Source organism: Nycticebus coucang, chromosome 18 (assembly GCF_027406575.1).
Source record: "Nycticebus coucang isolate mNycCou1 chromosome 18, mNycCou1.pri, whole genome shotgun sequence".
NCBI lineage: Eukaryota > Metazoa > Chordata > Mammalia > Primates > Lorisidae > Nycticebus > Nycticebus coucang.
The window spans coordinates 23,664,637-23,691,319 of NC_069797.1; the positions used below are offsets into that span (position 1 = coordinate 23,664,637).

General features: G+C 42.1%; 1 protein-coding gene across 1 annotated transcript in view; it reads right to left on the bottom strand.

Moving 5' to 3' along the window:
• Positions 1 to 1,956: 1,956 nt before the first annotated feature.
• LOC128571040 (NACHT, LRR and PYD domains-containing protein 1-like) overlaps positions 1,957 to 26,683 on the bottom strand; it is a 79,487-nt gene continuing 54,760 nt past the window's right edge. The window contains 2 exon segments of the mRNA XM_053570721.1: positions 1,957 to 2,026; positions 3,052 to 3,127. Of these exon segments, the coding sequence (XP_053426696.1) occupies positions 1,957 to 2,026; positions 3,052 to 3,127 (146 nt within the window).

Below are 26,683 nucleotides of genomic sequence, written 5' to 3' on the forward strand. Positions count from 1 at the left end.
TCCTTCAGCTTGGCAGTAGGGGTGGGGGCTGGCTGGGTACTCCAATTTGGGTACATGTGGGGAGCAGAGGGATGAGAGATTGTCTACTGCAGGAAGGAGACAGAAAAGTTGGAGATATGTCAGAGGGGCAGGGGCAGAAGCCAGGAGACTGAGGCCAGGGCTCTTCATATTAAGCAGATCTCTGGTCTCAGCCAACAGAGGTCAGGAGAAGCCAGGAAACCCACTGCAGCCCTCCACAATCTCTTCCATGGGCTCATCTGAAGAATGATTCTCTGATGGACACTGCTGGGCAAAAAGTACTGGTCTGGGATTCAGGAAAAGTGCATATCTGTCCTTGTTCTATTCCTACTCTCTGTGTATATCATCATTCCTCTTGCATTTGAGGTTAAGGCTTCTGCCTCCAGGGTTGTTAATAGTAATTATAACACCAGCAGCAGCAGCAATAGTAGGAAGAGCTCTTATTTATCGAGCATTTTTATACATCAGACTCTGTGCTGAATGTTTGCCAGGGTTAGTTTTCACGGGCTCCCTCACACAGCCCAAGGAGGTGGGCTCTTAGTTTCCCATTTTATGGATGGAGAAATAGAGGAAGAGAGAGTGGTGAAGTGATTTGCTCAGGGTGGCAGGGCCAGGAATGAAACTGCCTCTGCCTGAGTCTGTGCCCGTCACTGCCTGCCAGGAAAATGCTCTGCCTGGGAGCTGGGCCTGAAGTCCATGCCCACCCTTCTCGTCACCCTTCTGGATATCTCTGCATCTCCCTCCCAGGCATGGTGAGGACCACAAGGGTAGGGGAGATGCACTTGAATAGAAGAGGGTGTGGGGCTCTGGGACCCAACAAGGGCCCCCAGCTCCCGCCTAGTCTTTGTCAGATTGGTCCCAAGTCACTGCCCAGCAGCAGACCTGGCAGGGAGGGTGCAGTGATAGTGGTGGGACTCCAGTGGGGAGGAAGAGTGGGGTCCAGGAAGAGTACAGCAGGCAGAGGGGTCCTTTGTCCACTCACCTAACAACAAGGCCAACTCTGCCTGGGCCCGAGCACAGAATGAGCTCAGGCCCATCTGCTCCCAGGGGTGTAGGGCCAACTTCCAGGCTTGCTTCTTCTCATACTGAGCTACCAGGCGTGAAGCCACCTCCATGCCACTCATCTTCTCTGGTGGAACTGCTGCTGCACTGGAAGGGGCCCCGAAGGGTGCTTCACTGGACAGATGAAGCTGGAACTCCTTCAGCTCCTCCTCCTGCAATAGCTCCAAGTAATAGCCCAGCTGCCAATGGGCTTGGCTGGCCATGTCTGGCACACAGTAGGGCACTGGGGGATGTTCAGGTAGATGTGTAGTGAGGGTGTCAGCTAGGCAGAGAACAGTGGTCTCCTTTACCTTGGACCCACCTCCTATTGTGAGATTCCCACTGGGGTCATTACTCTTGGCTTGGTAAACTATTCAGCATTCACACCAGTTTTGCAAGCCCTAGGGCATCTGCCAGTAGATGATGTTGGCAGGGGTGAGGGGAAGGGGAGTGTTAGGAAAAGTTATGGGAGGGAGGATCCTGGAGGGGATTGGGGGATGCTGGAAGAAGTCAGATTATGTGCGGGTGCAGGGGTCAGGTCCAGGGCTCAGCAGGCAGGGTGATGGGAGTGGGGAGGGGAGGGCAGGCGATAGGGCGTGGGTGACACTCACAGTTCTGTGTTCCTCAGATTCTTCCCTCTCTTGGGCCCCAGACTCCTGGGATTAACCTTTGAGCTGCAAGGCTGGGAGGAGGTGGGCTGGGAGAGGCAAGGCAGTGGGTGGGCTTACAGGGTTTCCTCTGACCTTTCCTGGTCTTGGGATACCAACCAGTGAAAACAGCCCAAGGCCTGCCAGAGGAAGAAGAAAAATTCACCCAGAGAAAACCCATGGGGGTGTGGCTAGGGGATGATGGTGTCCTAGAACAGCCGCAGTAGAGCAGAGACTCAGATCTAGATATCTAGGGAGGCAGCACCCACAGGTAGGCTGGGGGCACAGGCAGCAGCATGTGCAGACACACAGGCACACATCTGCATGCAGATATCTGAGGTCAGAGTGATGGCTCACGCCTATAATGCTAGCACTCTGGGAGGCCCAGGAAGGTGGATTGCCTGAGTTCAGGAGTTAGAGTCCAGCCTGAGCAAGAGCGAGACCCCTTCTCTAAAAATAGCTGGGTGTTGCGGTGGGTGCCTGTAGTCCCAGCTACTCGGCAGGCTGAGACAGGAGAATCACATGAGCCCAAGAGTGTGATGTTGATGTGAGCTATGATGCCATGGCACTTTACTGAAGGTGACAAAGTGAGACTCTGTCTCAAAAAATAAACAAAACAAACAAACAAATGTGCAGATAGCTGCCTGCCCATCACCCAGGGCCTGCCTGCAGAGCCAGGGTGCACAGTTTCCTGGCACGTGGCTCAATGTCTGAGGCAGGCTTTCAGAATGGGTGGAGCCCCTGTGTCTGCCAGGGCAGCTCGTTCTTGTAAAACATTAGGGCCAGACCAGGGAGCATCCTTCCCAGCCTTTCATGGTTTGGGGGGCTTCCTGAGCCCCATTGCTCATCCTGCCATGCTTTGAGGGGCCCTGAGAAGTGTGTTCCAGGCCAGGGAGCTGTTTGCTTTGTGAGCAGCTTGGCTCTCAGCTAATAAATACTTTACCAGAAAGTAAAAATTGTCCCCTTCTTCCCCCATCACTGCAAAGTCAGGACTTCTTCCTCTTTTGTAGATTTGGTAGAGGTTGTGATCTCCACGTTGAGGAATGACATTACCAACTTGTTTGCTGCTGTATGATAAAAAGAACCAGCAGTTTCTGGAGATGCCCTGATTTGACCTGGGCTGGTGGAGTTCAGGCTCCAGCCCATGGCTGACATGGCTTACTCCTTGTTGGCTGATTCACTTCTCTGAGCCTCAGTTTGCTTATCTGCTAAATGGGAAATTATAGATTTGCCAAGAGGCTCAAATTGAACAAAAGCTCTTAGTAGTCATTAAGTACATTCGATAAGTGTTAGTTTTATTTATGGCACATGAACACATTGCAGGACATTCTAGCATCAGACTTACCTGAGGGAGAAAGCCCTGTGCCAAATTCCAGGACAACCAGAGGGGTCTGAGTGCTCCGTGAAGGACCCTGAGATCCCTGGGGGAATGTCCTGAGGGAGGAGTGTAGCGGCTGTTTATTTTCTCTCCTGACACCAACCAGTTCTGACCCCAATGCTCTGAACACCAGCCAGAGGTGCCACAGTTCAATTCACTTCTGACACCAACTGGTTGGAGTTGGCATCAGACCCTGTGGACAGGTTTAAGGCTCAGTCTCACAAAACTAGCCTCAATTTATATGTGAGTTGCAAATGGGGTTCCCATAGCCTCCTTTATATTCAATATTTTGCTAGAACAACTTACAGGACTCAGGACAGTATTTTACTTACTATAATCGATTTGTGATGAGGATCTCACTCAGGAACAGCCGAATGGAAGAGATGTGTGATGGGGGCAAGGATTCCCTGGGGGGAGGTGTGCAGAGCTTCCTTGCCCTCTCTGTGCACACTCCCTCCATGCACATCTACGTGTTCACCACCTGGAAGCTCTCCAGACCCCAAACAAATGAAACTATAGGGATTTCTACAGAGGCTTTCCATCATAGGCAGGACTGATTAAATCACTGGCCATGGGTGATCAACTCAATCTTCAGTCCCCCTCCCCTCCCTGGAGGTTGTGAGGTGGGGTGAAAGTTCCAACCCTGTAATCCTGCCATGGTAACCAGCCCCCATCCTGAAGCCATCTGTGGGTCGCTAGCCAGCAGACATCTCAGTAGTGTGCAGAAGACACTCAGTGCTCTGGTGAGTCCAGGGGTTTTAGGAGTTATGTGCCAGGAATTGGAGACAAAGACCTAATATATTATTTATCTTTTATTACATCACAGGGGGGTCCCTAGAATTCTGAATATGTGAGGGACTCCATGTCTGGAGGTCAAGGCCAGGCAGACGGAGGCTTCCCCAGTGCACGTTCCTGGCTACTGCCCCAGCCATGCAGAATCCTTAGCTTGTTCAGGGGTGTTTCTGACCTGTGGGCATGAACTTGTGAGCCTTTGTGTGTCTAAGCTATCTGATGTGGATTCTTGGAATCCTGGACCAAACTTTCAATTTTGGGCATGTCAAGATTGAAGGCCAGTGGAAAGGGGTGTGGAGGTCCAGGAGAAGCAAGGAGACCTGGTCAGATCACGAACAGGTCAGCATCCAAGGGCCCTTCCTCTTCTAGTCCACCCTATTTAGTTCTAGGTCATCAAGATTCACAGGGGAGCAACGTGGGATTTGGAGTCAGATGGTACAGTTGTGCCTTTAGCAGTTTTGTAGTCTGGGGCAAGTCCTTTGACTTGCAAGCCCTTGTTAGGTTGGCCACCCTAACCCCATGTTGAGATAAAAAGCCATTTGGAGAGACTCTGTTACAGGGGGTCATAACTCAGATAAGGGAGACATGTTGCAGTCTCTTTATGTCCTTGCACTGCCCCAATTACAGACCAGTGAGAAATATGCTGACACTGCAAGCCTCTGACACTCTGATAAGAAGAGCCTGCCAGGGTAGTCTCAGTAATGAGATAACATCTTTGATGCCCTGATAAGAACCACAGTTTGATGGTCCTTGATAGAAACCAGCTACCCCTCAGCCAGCTATGAAAGACCTGCTTCACTCCCTAAACCCTGCTAACATCCTTTAGATCTTCACTCACTTGCACCCAAGTGTCAAAATATATATTACCACCTTTGTTACGCTTCAGTCTTGAGTGTTCTGATCCTCTCCTTTCAGTTTTTACCTACCATCTGGTGCCTAATGCCTGGGTAGGGTAAGTCCAGGAGTCTCCCACTCCCCTTTTCCCATCTCTCCTTCTTTCCTCCTTGGTGTCTGTCCACTTGAATAAGGAGAGTGCTCAGTTGATGGCTACCGATCAGGGAACTCCCTGGTGTGGCCTGAAGACACCTCCCCTTCAGTATGCAGACAGCGACCAGTAAGGGTGACACCAAGGCTTTCCTTTCCTTCCTCCTTGGAGCCTGCTGCCACTTCTTGCCCCTCTTCCTACCTGGAGACTCCTTGAGACCTCCTCCCAATGGAAGACGGATCAATAACACCAGATACTGGGACTGCCAACCACCTGTCCCCACACCTGCTCTATAACCACATCAGCACGCATCTAATTCTGGGTGAGACTTCCTTCTGGGCTTTCCCTTTTCCCAAACCAAGGTCCCATTGTACAATTTTTCCACAGTCCAGGATGGTCCAAAAATCTGAGTTCAGTCAAAAGATCTTCTAAGGCACTTCAGTTAGCAGACCATCTCTGGGACACCTGACTGGCATCTACCTGCCATCAGTAGAAGAAGGAAAAGCCAAGGGTTCTTGCCTTCTTTCTGCTCTGCTCCTTTCCCCTCACTGCTGGGGGCCCTCTAGTTGGCTCACCCACCCGGTCAATGGGAAATTCCCAGTCAAATAGCCCCAAGAGGACACCTTTCAGTTGTCTCCTCTGAAATTCATAGGCCCTTGGGCTCACTCAATATCTCTGCCATACATGCTTACTTTATTATTGTAACAAAATTTGGCCTGAATATAAATTGGACAATCAATCTCAGTAGCCAGAAAATATAATTTTCAATTTCAATATTTTTTTATTAAATCATAGCCGTGTACATCAATGCAGTCATGGGATACAATGTGTTGGTTTTATACACAATTTGAAATATTTTCATCAAACTGGTTAACATAGCCTTCACAGCATTTTCTTAGTTATTGTGTTAAGACATTTATATTCTACACCTAGTAAATTTCACATGTACCTTTGTAAAATGCACCGTAGGTGTGATCCCACAAATTACTCTCCCTCCACCCATCCTCCCACCTTCTCTCCCCTCCCTCTCCCCTTTCCCCATATTCTTGGGCTATAATTGGGTTATAGCTTTCATATGAAAGCTATAAATTAGTTTCATAATACATTGGGCTGAGTACATTGGTTACTTTTTTTCCCATTCTTGAGATTCTTTACTAAGAAGAATATGTTCCAGCTCCATCCATATAGACATGAAAGAGGTAAAGTCTCCATCTTTCTTTAAGGCTGCATAATATTTCATGGTGTACATATACCACAATTTATTGATCCATTCATGGGTCGATGGGCACTTGTGCTTCTTCCATGACTTAGCAATTATGAATTGGGCTGCAATAAATGTTCTGGTACAAATATCTTTGTTGAAGTGTGATTTTTGGTCTCTTGGATATATACCTAGTAGAAGAATTGTAGGATTGAATGGCAGGTCTATTTTTCGATCTCTAAGTGTTCTCCAAACATCCTTCCAAAAGAACCATATTAGTTTGCCTTCCCTTTTCTCCATATCCACGCCAACACCTCTGGTCTTGGGATTTTGTGATGTGGGCTAATCTCACTGGAGTTAGGTGATATCTCAAAGTACTTTTGATTTGCATTTCTCTGATGATTAAGGATGATGAGCATTTTTTCATATGTCTGTAGGCCATGCGCCTGTCTTCTTCAGAGAAGTTTCTCTTCAAGTCCCTTGCCCACAACTTCAATATTTTAACAGGTCTTGACAATTTTGCAGGGAAAACAAAAAATAGTTTAAAGTCACCTATATCCAGACCTTTTTCACCCTCAGAATGCATCACTCTCTTCCTGCCTCCTCTACTCCCTCCCATATCTTCCTCTTTCATTTTTCCTACACATTTTCTCCATCTTCCACCCAGTCCAAACACCCCCAAATCTTCTAGAAATTACATCCTTTGACCCAGCTGATGACTGCCCACTCCAACCGCTCCTGTTCCCTCTCCTCCTTATGGACCTCTTGGTCTGGAAGAAAATAAATCCTACTCCTCTTCTGGTGGCCAATCCCAACCCTCACCCTAATTTCTCTCCCCCAACACCACTCTAGTCACAGCTGTGATCCCCACCTGCCAGAGAGTGTTCCTCTTCCCCAGCCCCTATACTCCCCCTTAGAGAAGTTGCAGGGGCAGAGAGGGCATTGTCTGAGTACATGTTTTCTTTTCCCTGTCTGACCTGGACTTTCTCATCTACATTCTGTGGGGAAGAAATCCTCACAACCCTGATAAGAGTACAGCTATTTGGGGACAGGTAGGGAAAGAAAGCATTAGATACTTGCTTTTCCATTCTTGTGATAATTCACTAAGGAGAATGTTCTCTAACTCCATCCAGGTTAATACATAAGATGTAAAGTCTCCATCTTCTTTATGGCTGAATAGTATTTTATGGTATACATATACCAGTTTATTAATCCATTCCTGGATTGATGTGCACTTGGTTTGATTCTACATCTTGAATCAATTGATTGTAAATTGACCTGCCATAAACATTGTAGTGCAAATGTGTTTATGATAAAACTATTTCTGTTTCTTCTGGGTAGATACTAGTGATGGGATTGTGGGATCAAATGGAAGGTCTATTGTAAGTTCTTTGAGGATTTTCCATAATTCTTTCCAAAGAGGCTACATTAGTTTGTAATCTCACCATTCCCTGTCGGTGGCTCTATGCCACCCTGTCACCTTTGTTGGTGCCCCTGTGGCACCCTGTCACTGCATGATGGAAACAGCCGGGACATAGATTAGAAGTACAATGCTTGCAAGAGGTGGACTTCCCATAGGTGCATGGAAGCGCTGAGTAACTTCCATGATTGCTACGTGCTCTTTCCCCACAGACTCGACTCCCATGAATGTTCAAAGTATAACACCTGCTTGCTAATGAGCAATGGATCTTATCTCATTAAAGCATTCAGTCACTGTCTCCGGGCTGCAAAACCTCTCTGCACCAGCCAAGAGATTGGCTCCCAGCTCCTCCCTCAAGAACAGGTGACCACTCTTACAAGCCTGGTGCTCAGTCTCCTACAATTCCTTTCTCTCCACAACCGTGCCAGCATCTGCAACTTTGGGACTTTGTGATGTGGGCTATTCTCACTGGGGTTGGGTGATAACTCAGGGTGGTTTTGATTTGCATTTCTCTGATGATTAGGAGATGATGAGCATTTTTTATATGTTTGTTAGCCATTTGTCTGTCTTCCTCAGAGAAGGTTCTGTTCATGTCTCTTGCCCTGTAATAGATGGGATTGTTTACTCTTTTTTTGTTGTTGATTAATTTGAGTTCTCTATAGATCCTAGTTATCTGCTCTTTGTCAGATTCATAACATGCCAGTATCTTTCCCCATTCTGAAAGTTGTCTACTTGCTTTGATCATTGTGTCCTTAGCTGTGCAGAGGCTTTTCAGTTTAAGTAAGTCTCATTTGTTTATTTTTGTTGCTGTTGTAGTTGCCAATGGAGTCTTCTTCATAAAATCTTTCCACAAACAGATATCAGCAAGAGTTTTTCCCAAGCTTTCTTCTAGGATTTGTATTATTTTGTGTCTTAATTTAAAACTTTTATTCATTGTGACTCAATTTTTGTAAGTGGTGAAAGATGTGAGTCCAGTTTCAGTCTTTTACATGTGGTTATCCAGTTTTCCCAGCACCATTTATTGAATAGAGATTCTTTTTCCCAGTGTATGCTTTTGTATGGTTTATTGAAGATTAGATGGTGATATGAGGCTGATTTCATCTCTAGGTTTTCTATTTCATTCCAGACATCTATGTGTCTATTTTTGTGCCAATATACCATGCTGTTTTGATCATGCGGACTTGTAGTATAATCTGAAATCTGATAAAGTGATAACTCTGGATTTGTTTTTATTACTAAGAATTGCCTTAGCTTCCATGGTAGAGTGCCGTGGCATCACACAGCTCACGGCGGCCTTCAGCTCCTGGGCTTGGGCGATTCTCTTGCCTCGGCCTCCCGAGTGGCTGGGACTGCAGGCACCTGCCACAATGCCCAGCTATTTTATTGTTGCAGTTGGTAGCCACAGTCTTGTTATAATGAAGAAAGAGCCTTGGGGACGTGCCACTTACACAGATACAATTCCTACCTAATATTATGAAGAAAAATGTGACATTCAAATCAGCTGGCTTGATTTGTGGAATACAGGATATTGTAAGAGTTGAAGATGGAGGATAATTCATGTGAGAGGCAGTATGTTACTCCATGACCCATGATCTCAGCACTAGAGGGCTGCATTAGCCAAGGTTCAAAATGATAGATTATCATTAACATCTGAAAATATAGTAAACCCAACTTTTGCTCCTGGATAAACTATTAACAGTAAGTCTTCATTTAATGTCACTTATGATAGGTCCTTGAAAACTGCAACTTTATTATCAACTTGCATAGCCCATGAAGAAGTTAAAAAAAAAAAAAAAAAGAAAAACCCCTGTCACTTTAGGCAAATAAACTAACTTTACTATAGGCTAATTGATAACAAGAGTTAATCCTATGATGTTTCTAGTTACAAAAACATCACCAAACTTCTTTTTTTTTTTTTTAAATTTTTTTATTAAATCATAACTGTATACAATGATATGATTATGGGGCATCATACACTCACTTCATATACCATTTGACACATTTTTATCACAGTGGTTAACATAGCCTTTCCGGCGTTATCTCAGTTACTGTGCCAAAACATTTACATTCTACATTTACCAAGTTTCGCAAATACCCCTGTAATATGCACCACAGGTGTGATCCCACCGATCCCCCTCCCTCTACCCCATCCCCCCCTTTCCCACTTCCCCCTATTGTTAAGTTGTAGCTGGGTTATAGCTTTCATGTGAGAGTCCCAAATTAGTTTCATAGTAGGGCTGTGTACATTGGGTATTTTTTCTTCCATTCTTGGGATACTTTACTAAGAAGAATATGTTCCAGCTCCATCCATGTAAACATGAAAGAGGTAAAGTCTCCATCTTTCTTTAAGGCTGCATAGTATTCCATGGTATACATATACCACAATTTATTAATCCATTCGTGGATCGATGGGCACTTGGGCTTTTTCCATGACTTAGCTATTATGAATTGGGCTGCAATAAACATTCTGGTACAAATATCTTTATTATGTTGTGATTTTTGGTCTTCTGGGTATATGCCCAGCAGAGGAATTACAGGATTGAATGGCAGATCTATTTTTAGATCTCTGAGTGTTCTCCATATATCTTTCCAAAAGGAATGTATTAATTTGCATTCCCACCAGCAGTGCAGAAGTGTTCCCTTTTCTCCGCATCCACGCCAACATCTCTGGTCTTGAGATTTTGTGATATAGGCTAGTCTCATTGGAGTTAGATGATATCTCAAAGTAGTTTTGATTTGCATTTCTCTGGTGATTAAAGATGATGAGCATTTTTTCATATGTCTGAAGGCCGTGCGCCTGTCTTCTTCAGAGAAGTTTCTCTTCAAATCCCTTGCCCAGCCTGCGATGGGATCCCTTGTTTTTTTCTTGCTGATGCGTTTGAGTTCTCTGTGGATTCTGGTTATTAAACCTTTGTCAGAGTTATACCCTGCAAATATCTTCTCCCATTCTGAGGGCTGTCTGCTTGCTCTGCTTACTGTGTTCTTAGCTGTGCAGAAGCTTTTTAGTTTGATCAAGTCCCAGTAGTGTATTTTTGAAGCTGCTTCAATTGCCCGGGGGGTTCTCCTCATGAAATACTCACCCAGACCAATTTCTTCAAGGGTTTTCCCTGCATTCTCCTCTAGTATTTTTATAGTTTCATGTCTTAAGTTTAAATCTTTAATCCAGTGAGAGTCTATCTTAGTTAATGGTGAAAGGTGTGGGTCCAATTTCAGTCTTCTGCAGGTTGCCAGCCAGTTCACCCAGCACCATTTGTTAAATAGGGAATCTTTTCCCCACTGAATGTTTTTAATTGGCTTGTCAAAAATCAAATAGCGGTAAGTAGCTGGATTCATCTCTTGGTTCTCTATTCTATTCCAGATATCTACTTCTCTGTTTTTGTGCCAATACCATGCTGTTTTGATCACTATCGATTTGTAGTAAAGTCTGAGGTCTGGTAGTGTGATTCCTCCTGTTTTGTTTTTATTTCTGAGTAATGTCTTGGCTATTCGAGGTTTTTTCTGATTCCATATAAAACGAAGTAATGTTTTTTCAAGATCTTTAAAGTATGACAGTGGAGCTTTAATAGGGAGTGCGTTGAAATTATATATTGCTTTGGGTAGTATGGACATTTTGATAATGTTGATTCTTCCTAGCCATGAGCATGGTATGTTTTTCCATTTGTTAACATTTTCAGCTATTTCTTTTCTTAGAGTTTCATAGTTCTCTTTATAGAGATCTTTCACGTCTATAACCACAGACTCATCAGAAATCCAAAAAATCCTTAATGAATATTACAAGAAACTTTATTCTCAGAAATATGAAAATCTGAAGGAAATAGACCGATACTTGGAAGCACGCCACCTTCCAAGACTTAACCAGAATCAAGTGGAAATGTTGAACAGACCCATATCAAGTTCAGAAATAGCATCAACTATACAAAACCTCCCTAAAAAGAAAAGCCCGGGACCAGATGGTTTCACGTCAGAATTCTACCAAACCTTTAAAGAGGAATTAGTACCTATATTACTCAACCTGTTCCGAAATGTAGAAAAAGAAGGAAGACTACCCAACACGTTCTATGAAGCAAATATCACCCTGATCCCCAAACCAGGAAAAGACCCAACAAGAAAAGAAAATTATAGACCAATATCACTAATGAATATAGATGCAAAAATATTCAACAAGATCCTAACAAACAGAATCCAACAACACATCAAACAAATTATACATCATGACCAAGTTGGTTTTATCCCAGGGTCTCAAGGCTGGTTCAATATACGTAAATCTATAAATGTAATTCAGCACATAAACAAATTAAAAAACAAAGACCACATGATTCTCTCAATTGATGCAGAAAAAGCTTTTGATAATATCCAGCATCCCTTCATGATCAGAACACTCAAGAAAATTGGTCTAGAAGGGACTTTTCTTAAACTGATAGAGGCTATCTACAGCAAACCCACAGCCAATATCATATTGAATGGAGTTAAATTGGAATCATTTCCACTCAGATCAGGAACCAGACAAGGCTGCCCATTGTCTCCATTGCTTTTCAACATTGTAATGGAAGTTTTAGCCACCGCAATTAGGGAAGAAAAGGCGATCAAGGGTATCCATATAGGGTCAGAAGAGATCAAACTCTCGCTCTTCGCAGATGATATGATTGTGTATCTGGAAAACACTAGGGACTCTACTACAAAACTCCTAGAAGTGATCAAGGAATACAGCAGCGTCTCAGGTTACAAAATGAACATTCATAAATCGGTAGCCTTTATATACACCAACAACAGTCAAATTGAAAAAGCAGTTAAGGACTCTATCCCATTCACAGTAGTGCCAAAGAAGATGAAATATTTGGGAATGTACCTAACCAAACTTTTAAAGACCAAAATACTTATAATATTAAACACTGAAATGTGAGCTATATGTACACTTAAGAGAGATTAAAAAAAAACAGGAAGAAAAAAAAAAAAAAGAATTGCCTTAGCTTGTTGGCACCACTAGATCAGTGGCTAGGGTGTCAGCCACATACCACTGGAGGTTTCAAACCCAGCCTGGACCTGCCAAACAACAACGATAACTAAATCAAAAAATAGCCATGTGTTATGGGTGGTGCTTATAGTCCCAGCTACTTGGGAGGCTGAAACAAGAGAATTGCTTAAGCTGAAGAGTTTGAGGTTGCTGTGAGCTGTGATGATACAGAAAACAAAACAACAACAACAAAAAAAACCCAAGAATTGCCTTGGCTATACAGGTTTTTTCTGGTTCCATACAAAATGAAGAACTATACTTTTGAATTCTTCACAGTATGATGTTGGTATTTGAATGGAGATTACATTAAACCTATAAATTGCTTTAGGTACTATAGACATTTTAACAATGTTGACTCTACCCAGCCAAGAGCATGTTATGTTCTTGCATTTGTTAATGTTTTATGGTATTTCTATTCTCAGAGTTTCATAATTCTCTCTGTAGAGATATTTTACCTCCTTGGTTAGATATATTCCCAGTGATTTCATTTTCTTTGAAGTTACTGTGAAGGGAAATGTTTCCTTGATTTGTGTCTAGTCTTGACTGTTATTGGCACAAACAAAGGCTGCTGATTTGTGGACCCTGATTTCGTACCCTGAGATGTTACTGTATTTCTCAACCACTTCCAAGAGTCTTGTGGTTTAGTGTCTGGGGTCTTTAAAGTAAGTATAAGATCATATCATTGGCAAAGAAGGAGAGTTTGACCTCCTTTGGCTCCATTTAGATGCCCTTGATATCCTTCTCTTACCTAATTACATTGGCTTGAACTTCCAGAAATATGTTGAATAGTAGTGGCAATAGTGGACTTCTTTGTCTAGTTCCAGTTCTAAGTGGGAAAGCTTTTATTTTTACTCCATTCAGTATGATATTGGCCGTGGGTTTGTCATGGATGGCCTGTCAGTTTAGGAAATGTGCTATCTATGCCTATTTTCTTAAGTGTCCTTATCAGAAAAGGATGCCGAATTTCCTCAAGTGCTTTTTCTGCATCTATTGAGAGGATCATATAGTTTATGTTTTTGCCTCTATTGATATGGTGAAATACATTTATGGATTTGTGCAATTTAAGCCATTTCATTCCTGGGATAAAGCCAACTTGATCCTGATATACAATTTTTTTAATGTGTAGCAGTATTGTATTTGCTAGAATTTTGTGGAGCATTTTTTGCATCAATATTCATGAGTGAAATTGGTCTGTAGTTTTCCTTTTTGTTGGGCCCTTTCCTGGATTTGAGTTCAAATATCAGGGTGGTATTTGCTTTGTAGAACATGCTGAGGGGCATTCCTTCTCAGGGTTTTGTAATACTTTTTGCAGTATAGGTACAAGCTCCTCTTCAAAGGTTTGATATAATTCTGGTGTGGAGCCATGTGGTCCAGGGTGTTTTTTGTTGGAAGCTTTTTTATTGTTTTCTCAATTTAAATACTTGATATTAATCTGTTAAAGAGATCTATTTGTTCTGGTTAAGTCTAGGGAAGTTGTGTGATTCCAGGTATTGGTCTATTTCTTCCACATTGTCAAATTTCTAGTCATAGAGTTTATGTAGTAGTAAGAGATAATCTCTTGTATCTCTGTGATATCTGTGGTTATTCTCCCTTTGTTGTTTCTGATTAAAGTAGAGATCTTTTCTATTTTAGTTAATCTGGCCAGAGGTTTATTGATTTTGTTTATCTTTCCTAAGAACCAGCTTTTTGTTTTGTTAATATTCTGAATGATTCTTTTGTTTTCATTTTCATTTATTTCTGATTTAATTTATTTTTTTTTCTTCTGCTAAGTTTGATATTGTATTGCTCTTCCTTTTCCACATCCTCGAGATGATTCATTAGGTTATGTGTGCTTTTTCTGTTTTTTGAATGTGGACATCTAGTGTGATAAATTTCTCTCTTAGAATTACTTTTGCAGTATCCCACTGGTTGTGATAGCTTGTGGCTTCATTGTTGTTATGCTTGAGGAATCTAATAATTTTCTTCTTTATCTCCTCTTTGATCCTGCTGTCATTCTGCATAAAGTTGTTTAGTTTCCATGACTTTGTGTGGGATGGCGGTTTTTGTTGGAGTTGAGTTCTACCTTTATTGCCTTATGTTCTAAAAAAAAAAATACAAGGTATAATTTCTGTTTGTAAAATTTTGTTGAGGTTTGATTTTGGCCCTAGGATATGATCTATTTTGAATATGACCCATGGGCTGATGAGAAGAACATATATTCATTAGCTTTGGGATGGTATGTTCTGTGTATGTCTATTAAGGGCAATTGTTCTCAGGTTCTATTTAAGTCCCTTGTGTCTTTGTTTAGTTTCTGTTTGATGGATCTGTTCATTTCTTTCACTGGAGTGTTGAAGTTTCTAGCTATTTTGGTATTGTAGGATATCATATTGTTCAGACCAGATAGGGTTCGTTTGATAAATCTTGGAGCATTTAAATTGGATATATATTTATAATTGAAATGTATTCTTGTTGTGTTGTTTCCTTGATTAACAAATAGTGTCCAAGTTTGTCTTTCTTTACTTTTGTTGCTTTAAATACATTTGTATCTACAAATAAAATCGCAACCCTCTCCTTTCTTCTAATTTACATTTGCCTGAAACATTGATTTCCAAATCCTCACCCCAAGTATTCTTTTGTCCTTAGAGGTTATATGTGTGTCCTGAGGATAGAATATAGTTGGCTTGTGCTTTTTTTATCCAGTCATCTAGCCTGTGCCTCTTTAGTGGGGAATTCAAGCCATTCTCATTTATTGAGAGGACTGATACATTTGGTAGAGTTCTATTTGTCTTGTTTTCTGGAGGTCTGAGTTCTAATTTTATCACTTGGGCCATTGTGGAAGCTAGGCTTTGACCTTTTCTGGATGTCTTTACTTTGCTGGTAGTCCATGTGATGGCCTGTGGGTGTATGGGTCTGATTACTTCCTGCAAAGGTGGTCTTGTACTGGCAAATACCCTAAATGTCTCTCCTTACTTGTAAATTTTCAGTTGAGAAGTCTTATGTCACCCTGATGGTATGCCCCTGTAGGTCAATTGATGCTTTCTCCTGGCTGCTTGCATAATTAATTCTTTCAACATGACTTTGCACATGTTCATCATAATGTGTTTAGGAGATGCTCTGTTTGTATTGAGAAGAACGAGAGTTCGATATCCACCTAAAAGGAGAATGTGAGAATCTTTGGTAATGCTTGAGAAATTTTTGGTTATGATATCCACCAGTAGGGTTTCCATATCTTTGGATCACTCTTCTTCTTCAGGAATACCTACAATTTATATGTGTGAATGCTTTGTGAAGTCTCACAATTCTCTAAGAGATTGCTCTGCTTTTATTCTCTTCTTTTCTGCGTCTTTAAATGCTTGAGTTAGCTCAAGAGCCTTATCTCTATAACTCTGAGATTCTTTCTTCTCCATGGTTTTATCTGTTATTGATACTTTCTACTGTATTTTTAATCTCCTGAAATGACTTATTCTATTCCTTAAGCTCCAATATATGGTTTATACTTTCATCATATCTTTCATTCATTTCTTGGGTCAATTTTTGCATTTCCTTTTGGTGGTTTTCCACTTTCCCTTCAATTATTATTTTTGGCATCCATACTCTAAATTCCTTTTTTGTCATTTCCATAACTTCATTATAGATGGGATTCTCTGTGGTAGCTACCTCATGATCCTTTGATGGGGTTGATTTGTCCTGGTTTTTCAAGTTGCCAGAAGTTTTTTGTTGGTTCCTCCCATATGTATTTTCTTCTTGTTTACTTCCTTCCCCCAGTTTCTCCTCTTGCTTTCCCCTTATCCTTATTTTTTCTTCTATCTGTGCTTGGTGTTGGAGTTGCTGAAAGTGGCTGATGAGATGTCTGTAGTCTTTCATCTTAGAGAAATGTGAACACATTTCCCAAGGATAACTTGCCTCATTTCCCATTTTTTTTTGGCAGGCCACCCTTGTGGAGAAGTGTTGGTGCTCAGACAAGCTCTAGCAGAAAGCATTGAAGGTTGCCAGGTGTGGCCCTCAGGTTCCCTGTAATGATTCTTAATGTTGTGGGTCCAAAAATCATTGAACCCCTAGCTGGAAGCTAACAATTAGAGGACAGAACCTTGGGAAGACCCTGAGCTACAACACTCCACCTTCATCTTTCTCTAGACAGATTTAGGTTTTTACCTTGTGAATGAAATAAATTAGAATTAGTTTTTGAACAGATAGTGGATGGGCACTATCATGTGAGATGTGATACCAAGTACAAGCAATACAAGCAAATAGTTTTGTTTTAAGAGGACTCTTTCCTGCTTCTGAGAATTTTCCATGAGGACTTTTGTCATTAGGAGAAAAAAAAAATGTGTAAAACAAATACAGCACATTTTCCTCTTAAGATTGCTGAGGACATCAAATTTTGGTGCAGATTGTACACCTGCCACATTTAACAAAGAACTGCCAACTTGGGCAGCTGATCTGGAATGCATCAAAATTATTATACACAGCTTTCTTGTCTTTGGAGGCAGAGAGCCTAAGTCTTAATTGGAGAGTCCTGACAATTTTATTCTTTCTACACCGGCTAATCCTACATGTGATCAGAGAACAGCCACAATCACCTGTATTTTCGGTCATATTCTTTCTCAAAGTGTTTGTGCCCTGCTTGACTTCACATCATTACAGGACATGCCCAGGAGCTGGGAACAAAACTTCAGAAACACTCTTCTTTCTAGACACAGATTTCCACAGCCAGCCAAGTTTATTGAACACGTTAGCAACAAGGCCCGAACAAAAAGGTCAGTGAGTCCACAAGGTATGTAGCATCCTCCCAGTTGCCTCTGCTTTGTTTTTGTGTCTTGACTGAAAAATCACAGAATGTCTTGACTAGTTTGTGACCCAGTCAGCTGCCACTTTTCCCCAGCAGGCTTAAACCAATAGTAGGGCCTGGAACATTTTCAGGGACTGAATAATGTATCTAGCTTATTGCCCCATCCAAACACTGAAAGAAACTGGCCTCTTCCCTGAGCCAAATTCCTGAAACCCTCATATTAACTCCATACCTGACTGCCTCACTGTGGATGTAGTAGGTAGGATGCCCCCTTTTCTACAGTCTGGAGGGTTCGCTGTAACTCACTCTGTGTGTAAGTTCCACTATTATTATTAATAAATGCTTTGAATGATAATTCTCATGTTCAATGCTCCTTTCTTTGAACTCTAAGGCCCCATCTTGGGATTGTTTGTTACTCTCCCTTGTGAGAATTCCCTTATTTCTATTTTTTGGTGATTCCCAACATAGGACTGGGTTTGTTGGGATAGAACAATAACTGAAAAATAAATCATAAATCTTCACCTCCCTCCACAATTCATAACCCATTCAACCTCCCCACCAAGGACACATGTGCATTTCCATTGTCTGTATCCACCAGAAGTGAACATTCCCATGTCCTTCCTACTCCTCCTTGATGGGAGGGGAAGGGCTCTAGGCTTGGCTGTGGTGGCCACCAGACTGGGCTCTACAAGGTCTTTAGGACTCTCACCAGAAGATGGACATTCCCCGAGATGCTGTTATTCCACCTGGACTGCTGACTTGTGAAGGCCAAGGGAGGCATCCTGGGGCCCAGTAAGGCAGCATTTAAAGCACCATCACTTTGCAACTGGAAGGAAAGTCAGAGGGCAAATTGTTTACAGATAAAGAAAGTGAGGGTGCGGTGGAGCAAGATGATGGCCGAGTAACAGCTTCCCTGCAACTGGGCACGGTTAGTCTGGGGAGATAAGACTCCAGGCATCTCTGGCTGGTGGGATCTGCCTATAATCATCCCTTTGAGGATACAGGGAGTCAGCAAGGGACTTCTGGACCCCAAGAGGAGGACAAAAACAGTGTAAAACCGGCAAGTGGTTGCATGTGTTCAATCGACCCAATCCCACCAGCAGCCATAAGTTCAAGCAGCAGTGAGACTGCAAACCAGAAAGGCCTTACCTGTGAAATCTTTCGGTGATTTTGGACTTGGCACTCAGTTGAACTGCCTTGGGGAGAGCTTGAGCAGGAGTGCAGAGAACTTTGGGCATTGTCTAGGGCCCCAGACTGAGCCAATGAGCCGCTGAGCCAGACGGAGCTAATAGTGTTTGGCTATGGGCTGCAGGGAGCCATTGTGAAAGAACTGCCCCGGAAAGCTCCACCCTCAGGGTCTCAGAGCAAGGATTGGGCGGGAGCTAGTAACCTATTGACTGAGCAGCCTAAAGGTGGGGACTGAGCTGCCTTACAGCCTTAACCCTTAGGGGTAGAGTGAGACCAGTTTTGGCACACTGGAGACTTGGGCTATTGCCCTGGGTAGCGTGCCGTGGCATCACAGCTCATAGCAACCTCAAACTCCTGGGCGTGGTGCTGCCAGGACCTCCATAAGAGTTGTGCCGCAACCTCTGACCTGCGCTCCATACCCACCAGGCCTCTGCATGCCCTGACCAGGAACTGTGGGAGCTGCAAAACCCTGCGTCCTCCCTCCTGTACGCTCCCTGACTCCAAACTGGCTGGCTCGTCTGGCAAGGGAATCTGGTAGCCACATGGCCTCCAAGCCCTCCCTGCCTCTGCGCAGAGCCCTTCTCCTGGCCAGAGAATGCTGAAGCCTTGGGTTCTCTGTGCCAAAGTCACTGGGTGCCAGGCACTCCAAGAACCATGCGCACAACCTCCTACCCTGTTGCTGGATCCGGGTGTGTCACACTCCAGAGCTGCTTCTCCAACCAGAACTCCCTAGCTGGGGCAGCCCAAGAGTATCTATCAAGGGTCACTCCCTACAAAGATCCAGCAACAATAGAGTGATCCTGCTGGGGTCTAATCTTGGAGAGACACCTCCCCAACTCTGAGGATGGCCAGAGGCAAAGGTGAAAAATAATCATGAGGTGAAATCAAAAGAAAAACTCCGGCAATATGAATAATCAGTGTAGATCAACTCCCACAAAGATCAATGGGGCAGACACAGAACAAGATCCTATGCACAAATAAATAGCTGAGATGGCAGAAATCGAATTCAGAATCTGGATAGCAAATAAGATCGATTACAATTCCAAGCAGTAACCCAAAAGATATCACAAAAATTCAACAAATTCAAAGACCAAATGACCAAAGATTTTGACACATTGAGACAAGAAGTTGCAGCCCTCAAAGATCTGAGAAACACAGTAGAATCCTTCAGTAACAGAATGGAGCAAGCAGAAGAAAGGATTTCTGACATTGAATACAAAGATTTCGAACGCTCCCAAACTCTCAAAGAGGAAGAGAATTGGAGGGCAAAAACAGATCGCTCTCTCAGAGAGCTCTGGGATAATTCGAAGAAAACCAATATTCGTCTAATAGGGATCACCGAAAGTGATGAAGTGGCCTCACAAGGCACAGAGTTTCTTCTCCATGAGATTATGAAGGAGAACTTTACAGACATGCCAAGAGATTCTGAAATTCAGATAGCACATGGTTTCAGAACTCCAGCATGACTCAACCCAAATAAGACACCCCCAGACACATCATAATCAATTTCACTAAAGTTAATCTGAAGGAGAAAATTCTGAAAGCAGCCAGACGAAAGAAAACCATCACCTACAAGGGCAAGAATATTAGAATAACTGCAGATCTCTCTGCTGAAACCTTTCAAGCTAGACTTTTAATCTCCTAAAACAAAATAACTTTCAACCCAGGATCCGGTACCCAGCTAAACTGAGTTTCATTTATGATGGAGAAATTAAATACTTAAATGACATTCACATGTTGAAGAAATTTGCCATAACTAAACCGGCTCTCCAGGATATTCTCAGACCTTTCCTCCTTAAAGACCAGCATAATCCTCCACCACAAAAGTAAACTCACCCAGAAAATTTTGATCAAATTCCAACTTCCAAAGTTGCAAAAGGATTAAAAATGTCTACCGGACTCTCGAAAGGCTTATCAATATCCTCAATTCATGTGAATGGTTTAAATTGTCCTCTAAAGAGGCACAGATTGGCTGACTGGATACAAAAACTCAAGCCAGATATCTGCTGCATACAAGAAGCACATCTTACATTAAAAGACAAATATAGACTCAAGGTGAAGGGATGGTCATCTATACTCCAGGCAAATGGAAAGCAGAAAAAAGCAGGCATTGCGATCCAATTCACAGACGCAATAGGCTTTAAACCAACCGAAATAAGGAAGGCTAAGAATGGACACTTCATATTTGTTAAAGGTAATACTCAATATGATGAGATTTCAATTATGAATATTTTATACACCCAATACCAGAATGCACCTCAATTTATAAGAGAAACTCTAACAGACATAAGCAACTTGATTTCCTCCAGTTCCATATTAGTTGGAGATTTTAACACCCCTTTAGCAGTGCTGGATAGATCCTCCAAAAAGAAGCTAAGCAAAGAAATTTTAGATTTAAACTTAACCATTCAACATCTGGGCTTAACAGATATCTACAGAACATTTCATCCCAAAAAAACTGAACACACATTCTTCTCATCAGCCCACGGAACATATTCCAAAATAGATCACATCCTAGGCCACAAATCTAACCTCAGCAAATTTAAAAAAATACAAATTAAGAGATAGCGGCTGCTGCAAGCCGGGGAGAACGGCCTGTGGAGAAACCCGGAGGACACCTTGACCTTGGACTTCTCATCTCTGTAACTTGAATTAAAAACTTTCCACCATGGCCAGAACCATAATCCCAGAACTTTGGGGAGGCCAAGGCAGGAGGACTACTTGAATGAACCCAGGAATTCAAGAACAGCCTGGAAAACATAGTCAGACCCCACTATGTCAAAAATCAGTCAGACTTCACTCACTGGACGTGGATTTGTAACAACACAAGGCCTTTCCAGTACTGATGCTAATTCCTCTGTACACCTGGGGATGTGGCCGGGAGCCAGAGAATTTCCCTCACCAGTCTGACCATTTGTGATCAAACTGGTCAATCTTCCTCAAAACCGGTTAGAGGCGGAGCAAGATGGCAGCCGAGTAACAGATTCCTTGCATCTGGGCACCATGAGTCTGGGGAGATAGGACTCCAGGCATCTCTGGCTGGTGGGATCTGCCTATCATCACCCCTGAGAGGATACAGGGAGTCAGCGAGAGACTTCTGGACACCAAGAGGAGGACTAAAACAGTGGAAAACCGGCAAGTGGTCACGTGTGTTCAATCCGTCTAAACCCGCCCACAACTGTAAGTTCAGTAGCAGCAAGACTGCAAACCAGAAAGGCCTTACCTGTGAACTGTTTTGGTGTCTTTGGACTTGGCACTCAGCTGAACTGCCTTGGGGAAAGCCTGAGCGGGAGTGTGGAGAACTTTGGCCATTGTCTAGGGCCCCAGTCTGAGCCGTTGAGCCAGACGGAGCTAATAGTGTTTGGCTCTGGGTCACAGGCAGGCATTCTGAGTGATCTGCCCTGGCAAGCTCCGCCCTCAGGGTCGCAGAGCTAGAATTGGGTGGGAGCTGGTAACCCAGCAACCAAGTAGCCTAAGGGCGGGGTCTGAGCCGCCTTGCAGCCCTAACCCTCGGGAGCAGAGGGAGACCAGTTTTGGCACACAGGGTAAGTGGACAGCCACTTCAGCAGTGATTCCAGCGACAAGCACTTCCCTGGGAAAGCTTCTGCTCAGCAAGTGAACAAGCTCAAAGTGCCTTTTAAGTGGGCTGAAGAGAGATTTAGGGTGTCTACCTGCTGGGGTTTGAGAAACTAGCAGCCTCCAGTTGTATCAGAACTGTGATTAACATCTCATACCCCAGAAGACCACGTGTTGCCCAGACAATATTCAATAACATATACATACTGCTTTGTTTTTGGTTGTGTTTTTTTTTTTTTTTTTCTGGTTTGGTTGTTTTTTTTTTTTGTTTATTTTGATGTTGATTGTTGTTTTGTTTTTTAAGTTCAACCTTTTCCATACAGATCCTTTTTCTTTCTCAATTTTCCTAATTTAATTATAATTTCCCATTGCTGCCTATTTCAATAATTAGAACTTCATTTTTGTTAGTGTTTCTACCATTATTATTTGGTTTTTCCAGCCAATTTTATCCCGTAAAGTTTTCTGTTTGCTTGTTTTGGTTTGATTTATAGCATTGTTGTCTTTCCTCTGTACTTGGTGGAGGTGGGGTACTGTGTCTGATCAGGTTAGCAAAGAGCTGCTGACCTCAAGGGAACCACCCAACTGGGCACCCCCAGAAGGTGGGTTTTTTTTCAAGGTTGTATCAAAGTACCCTACTGTACACCTATATTGCTCTGTCTCCCTCTTTCTGTGCCACTCTTCTTTTTGTCAATATTCCTTTTACCCACCCACTCTCCTTTCTCTATTTTTATTTTTTTTTTCTTATCACTCGGTCCTCCTTTCTTTCATCCCTTTTTTGCTCTTCAACCTTCTCACCATTCTGGTCCTGTAACCCTTAGTCCACAGGCACGAGAACTTAAAGAGCAAGAGGAAGTGAAAGGAAAATTAGGGCAAGGAAACAGATAAAAGAAATCACTCATGAGGAAGAATCAGCAGAAAACTCCAGGCAACAAGAAGAACCAGTCCAGGACAACCCTGCCAAGGGACCATGAGGTAACTACTGCAGAGGATTCCACCTATACAGAAATGTTAGGAATGACAGAAAGGGAATTTAGAATACACATGTTGAAAACAATGAAAGAAATGATGGAAACAATGAAGGAAACTGCTAATAAAGTGGAAATTAACCAAAAGGAAATTCAAAAACAGAATCAAATAAAAGATGAACGATATGAAGAATATAAAAAGGATATAGCAGAGCTGAAGGAAATGAAACAGTCAATCAGGGAACTTAAAGATGCAATGGAAAGTATCAGCAACAGGTTAGACAATGCAGAAGAAAGAATTTCAGAGGTAGAAGACAAAGTTCTTGAGATAACTCAGATAGTAAAAGAGAAAAGAAGAGAGAGAAAGCAGATCGTTAACTGTCAGAATTATGGGACTTTATGAAGCATTCCAACATACAAGTTATAGGAATTCCAGAAGGGGAAGAAGAATGCCCCAGAGGAATGGAAGCCATACTAGAGAATATTATAAAAGAAAATTTCCCAAATATCACCAAAGATTCTGACACACTGCTTTCAGAGGGCTATCGGACCCCAGGTCGCCTCAACTCTAACCGAGCTTCTCCAAGACACATTGTGATGAACCTGTCCAAAGTCAAGACAAAAGAAAAGATTCTGCAAGCTGCCAGGAGTAAACGCCAGTTGACCTACAGGGGCAAATCCATCAGAGTGACCGCAGACTTCTCTAATGAAACTTTCCAAGCAAGAAGACAATGGTCATCTACCTTTAATCTACTTAAACAGAACAATTTCCAGCCCAGAATCCTGTACCCTGCTAAGCTAAGCTTCAAAATTGATGGAGAAATCAAATCATTTACAGATATACAAACATTGAGGAAATTCGCCACAACAAGACCAGCTCTACAGGAAATACTTCAACCTGTTCTGCACACTGACCACCACAATGGATCAGCAGCAAAGTAAGAACTCAGAAATTGAAGGACAGAACCTGACCTCCACACTGATGCAAAAGATAAAACTAAGCAATGGACTCTCACAAAATAAGACGAATAGAATACTACCACACTTATCAATTATCTCAATAAATGTTAATGGCTTGAATTCCCCACTGAAGAGACATAGCTTGGTTGACTGGATTAAAAAACACAAGGCATCCATTTGCTGTCTGCAAGAAACACACCTGGCTTCAAAAGACAAATTAAAGCTCCGATTCAAGGGCTGGAAGACAATTTTTCAGGCAAATGGAATCCAGAAGAAAAGAGGAGTTGCAATCTTATTTTCAGATACATGTGGATTTAAAGCAACTAAAGTCAAAAAAGACAAAGATGGTCACTTTATTTTGGTCAAGGGAAAAATACAACAAGAAGACATTTCAATTCTAAATATCTATGCACCCAATTTAAATGCTCCCAGATTCTTGAAACAGACCTTACTCAGTCTGAGCAATATGATATCTGATAATACCATAATAACAGGGGACCTTAACACTCCTCTTACAGAGCTTGACAGATCCTCTGAACAGAAATTAAACAAGGATGTAAGGGATTTAAATGAGACCCTAGAACAACTGTGCTTGATAGATGCATATAGAACACTCCATCCCAAAGATAAAGAATATACATTCTTCTCATCACCCCATGGAACATTCTCCAAAATTGATCATATCCTGGGACACAAAACAAATATCAACAGAATCAAAAGAATTGAAAATTTACCTTGTATCTTCTCAGACCATAAGGCACTAAAGGTGGAACTCAACTCTAACAAAAACGCTCGACCCCAGCCAAAGGCATGGAAATTAAACAATCTTCTGTTGAATAACAGATGGGTGCAGGAAGAAATAAAACAGGAAATCATTAACTTCCTTGAGCATAACAACAATGAAGACACAAGCTACCAAAACCTGTGGGATACTGCAAAAGCAGTTTTGAGAGGAAAATTCATCGCTTTAGATGCCTACATTAGAAAAACAGAAATAGAGCACATCAACAATCTCACAAGAGATCTTATGGAATTGGAAAAAGAAGAACAATCTAAGCCTAAACTCAGTAGAAGAAAAGAAATATCCAAAATCAAATCAGAGATCAATGAAATTGAAAACAAAAGAATCATTCAGAAAATTAATGAAACAAGGAGTTGGTTTTTTGAAAAAATAAATAAAATAGATAAAACATTGGCCAGACTAACTAGGAATAGAATAGTAAAATCTCTAGTAACCTCAATCAGAAATGATAAAGGGGAAATAACAACTGATCCCACAGTGATACAAGAGATCATCTCTGAATACTACCAGAAACTCTATGCCCAGAAATTTGACAATGTGAAAGATATGGATCAATATTTGGAATCACAGCCGCTCCCTAGACTCAGCCAGGAAGAAATAGAGCTCCTGAACAGACCAATTTCAAGCACTGAGATCAAAGAAACAATAAAAAATCTTCCAAACAAAAAATGCCCTGGTCCACATGGCTTCACTCCAGAATTCTATCAGACCTTCAAGGAAGAGCTTATTCCTGTACTGCAGAAATTATTCCAAAAAATTGAGGAAGAAGGAATCTTCCCCAACACATTCTATGAAGCAAACATCACCCTGATACCAAAACCAGGAAAAGACCCACACAAAAAGGAGAATTTCAGACCAATCTCACTCATGAATATAGACACAAAAATTCTCAACAAAATCCTAGCCAAGAGATTACAGCTTATCATCAAAAAAGTCATTCATCATGATCAAGTAGGCTTTATCCCAGGGATGCAAGGCTGGTTTAACATACGCAAGTCTATAAACGTTATCCACCATATTAACAGAGGCAAAAATAAAGATCACATGATCCTCTCAATAGATGCAGAAAAAGCATTTGATAAAATCCAGCATCCTTTTCTAATTAGAACACTGAAGAGTATAGGCATAGGTGGCACATTTCTAAAACTGATTGAAGCTATCTATGACAAAGCCACAGCCAATATTTTACTGAATGGAGTAAAACTAAAAGCTTTTCCTTTTAGAACTGGAACCAGACAAGGTTGTCCTCTGTCACCTTTACTATTCAACGTAGTGCTGGAAGTTCTAGCCAATACAATTAGGCAAGACAAGGAAATAAAGGGAATCCAAATGGGAGCAGAGGAGGTCAAACTCTCCCTCTTTGCTGACGACATGATCTTATACTTAGAGAACCCCAAAGACTCAACCACAAGACTCCTAGAAGTCATCAAAAAATACAGTAATGTTTCAGTATATGAAATCAATGTCCACAAGTCAGTAGCCTTTGTGTACACCAGTAACTGTCAAGATGGGAAGCTAATTAAGGACACAACTCCCTTCACCATAGTCTCAAAGAAAATGAAATACCTAGGAATATACCTAACGAAGGAGGTGAAGGACCTCTATTAAGAAAACTATGAAATCCTCAGAAAGGAAATAGCAGAGGATATTAACAAATGGAAGAACATATCATGCTCATGGATGGGAAGAATCAACATTGTTAAAATGTCTATACTTCCCAAAACAATCTACCTATTCAATGCCATTCCTATCAAAATACCAACATCGTACTTTCAAGATTTGGAAACAATGATTCTGCGTTTTGTATGGAACCGGAAAAAACCCTGTATAGCTAAGGCAGTTCTCTGTAACAAAAATAAAGCTGGGGGCATCAGCATACCAGATTTTAGTCTGTACTAGAAAGCCATAGTGCTCAAGACAGCATGGTACTG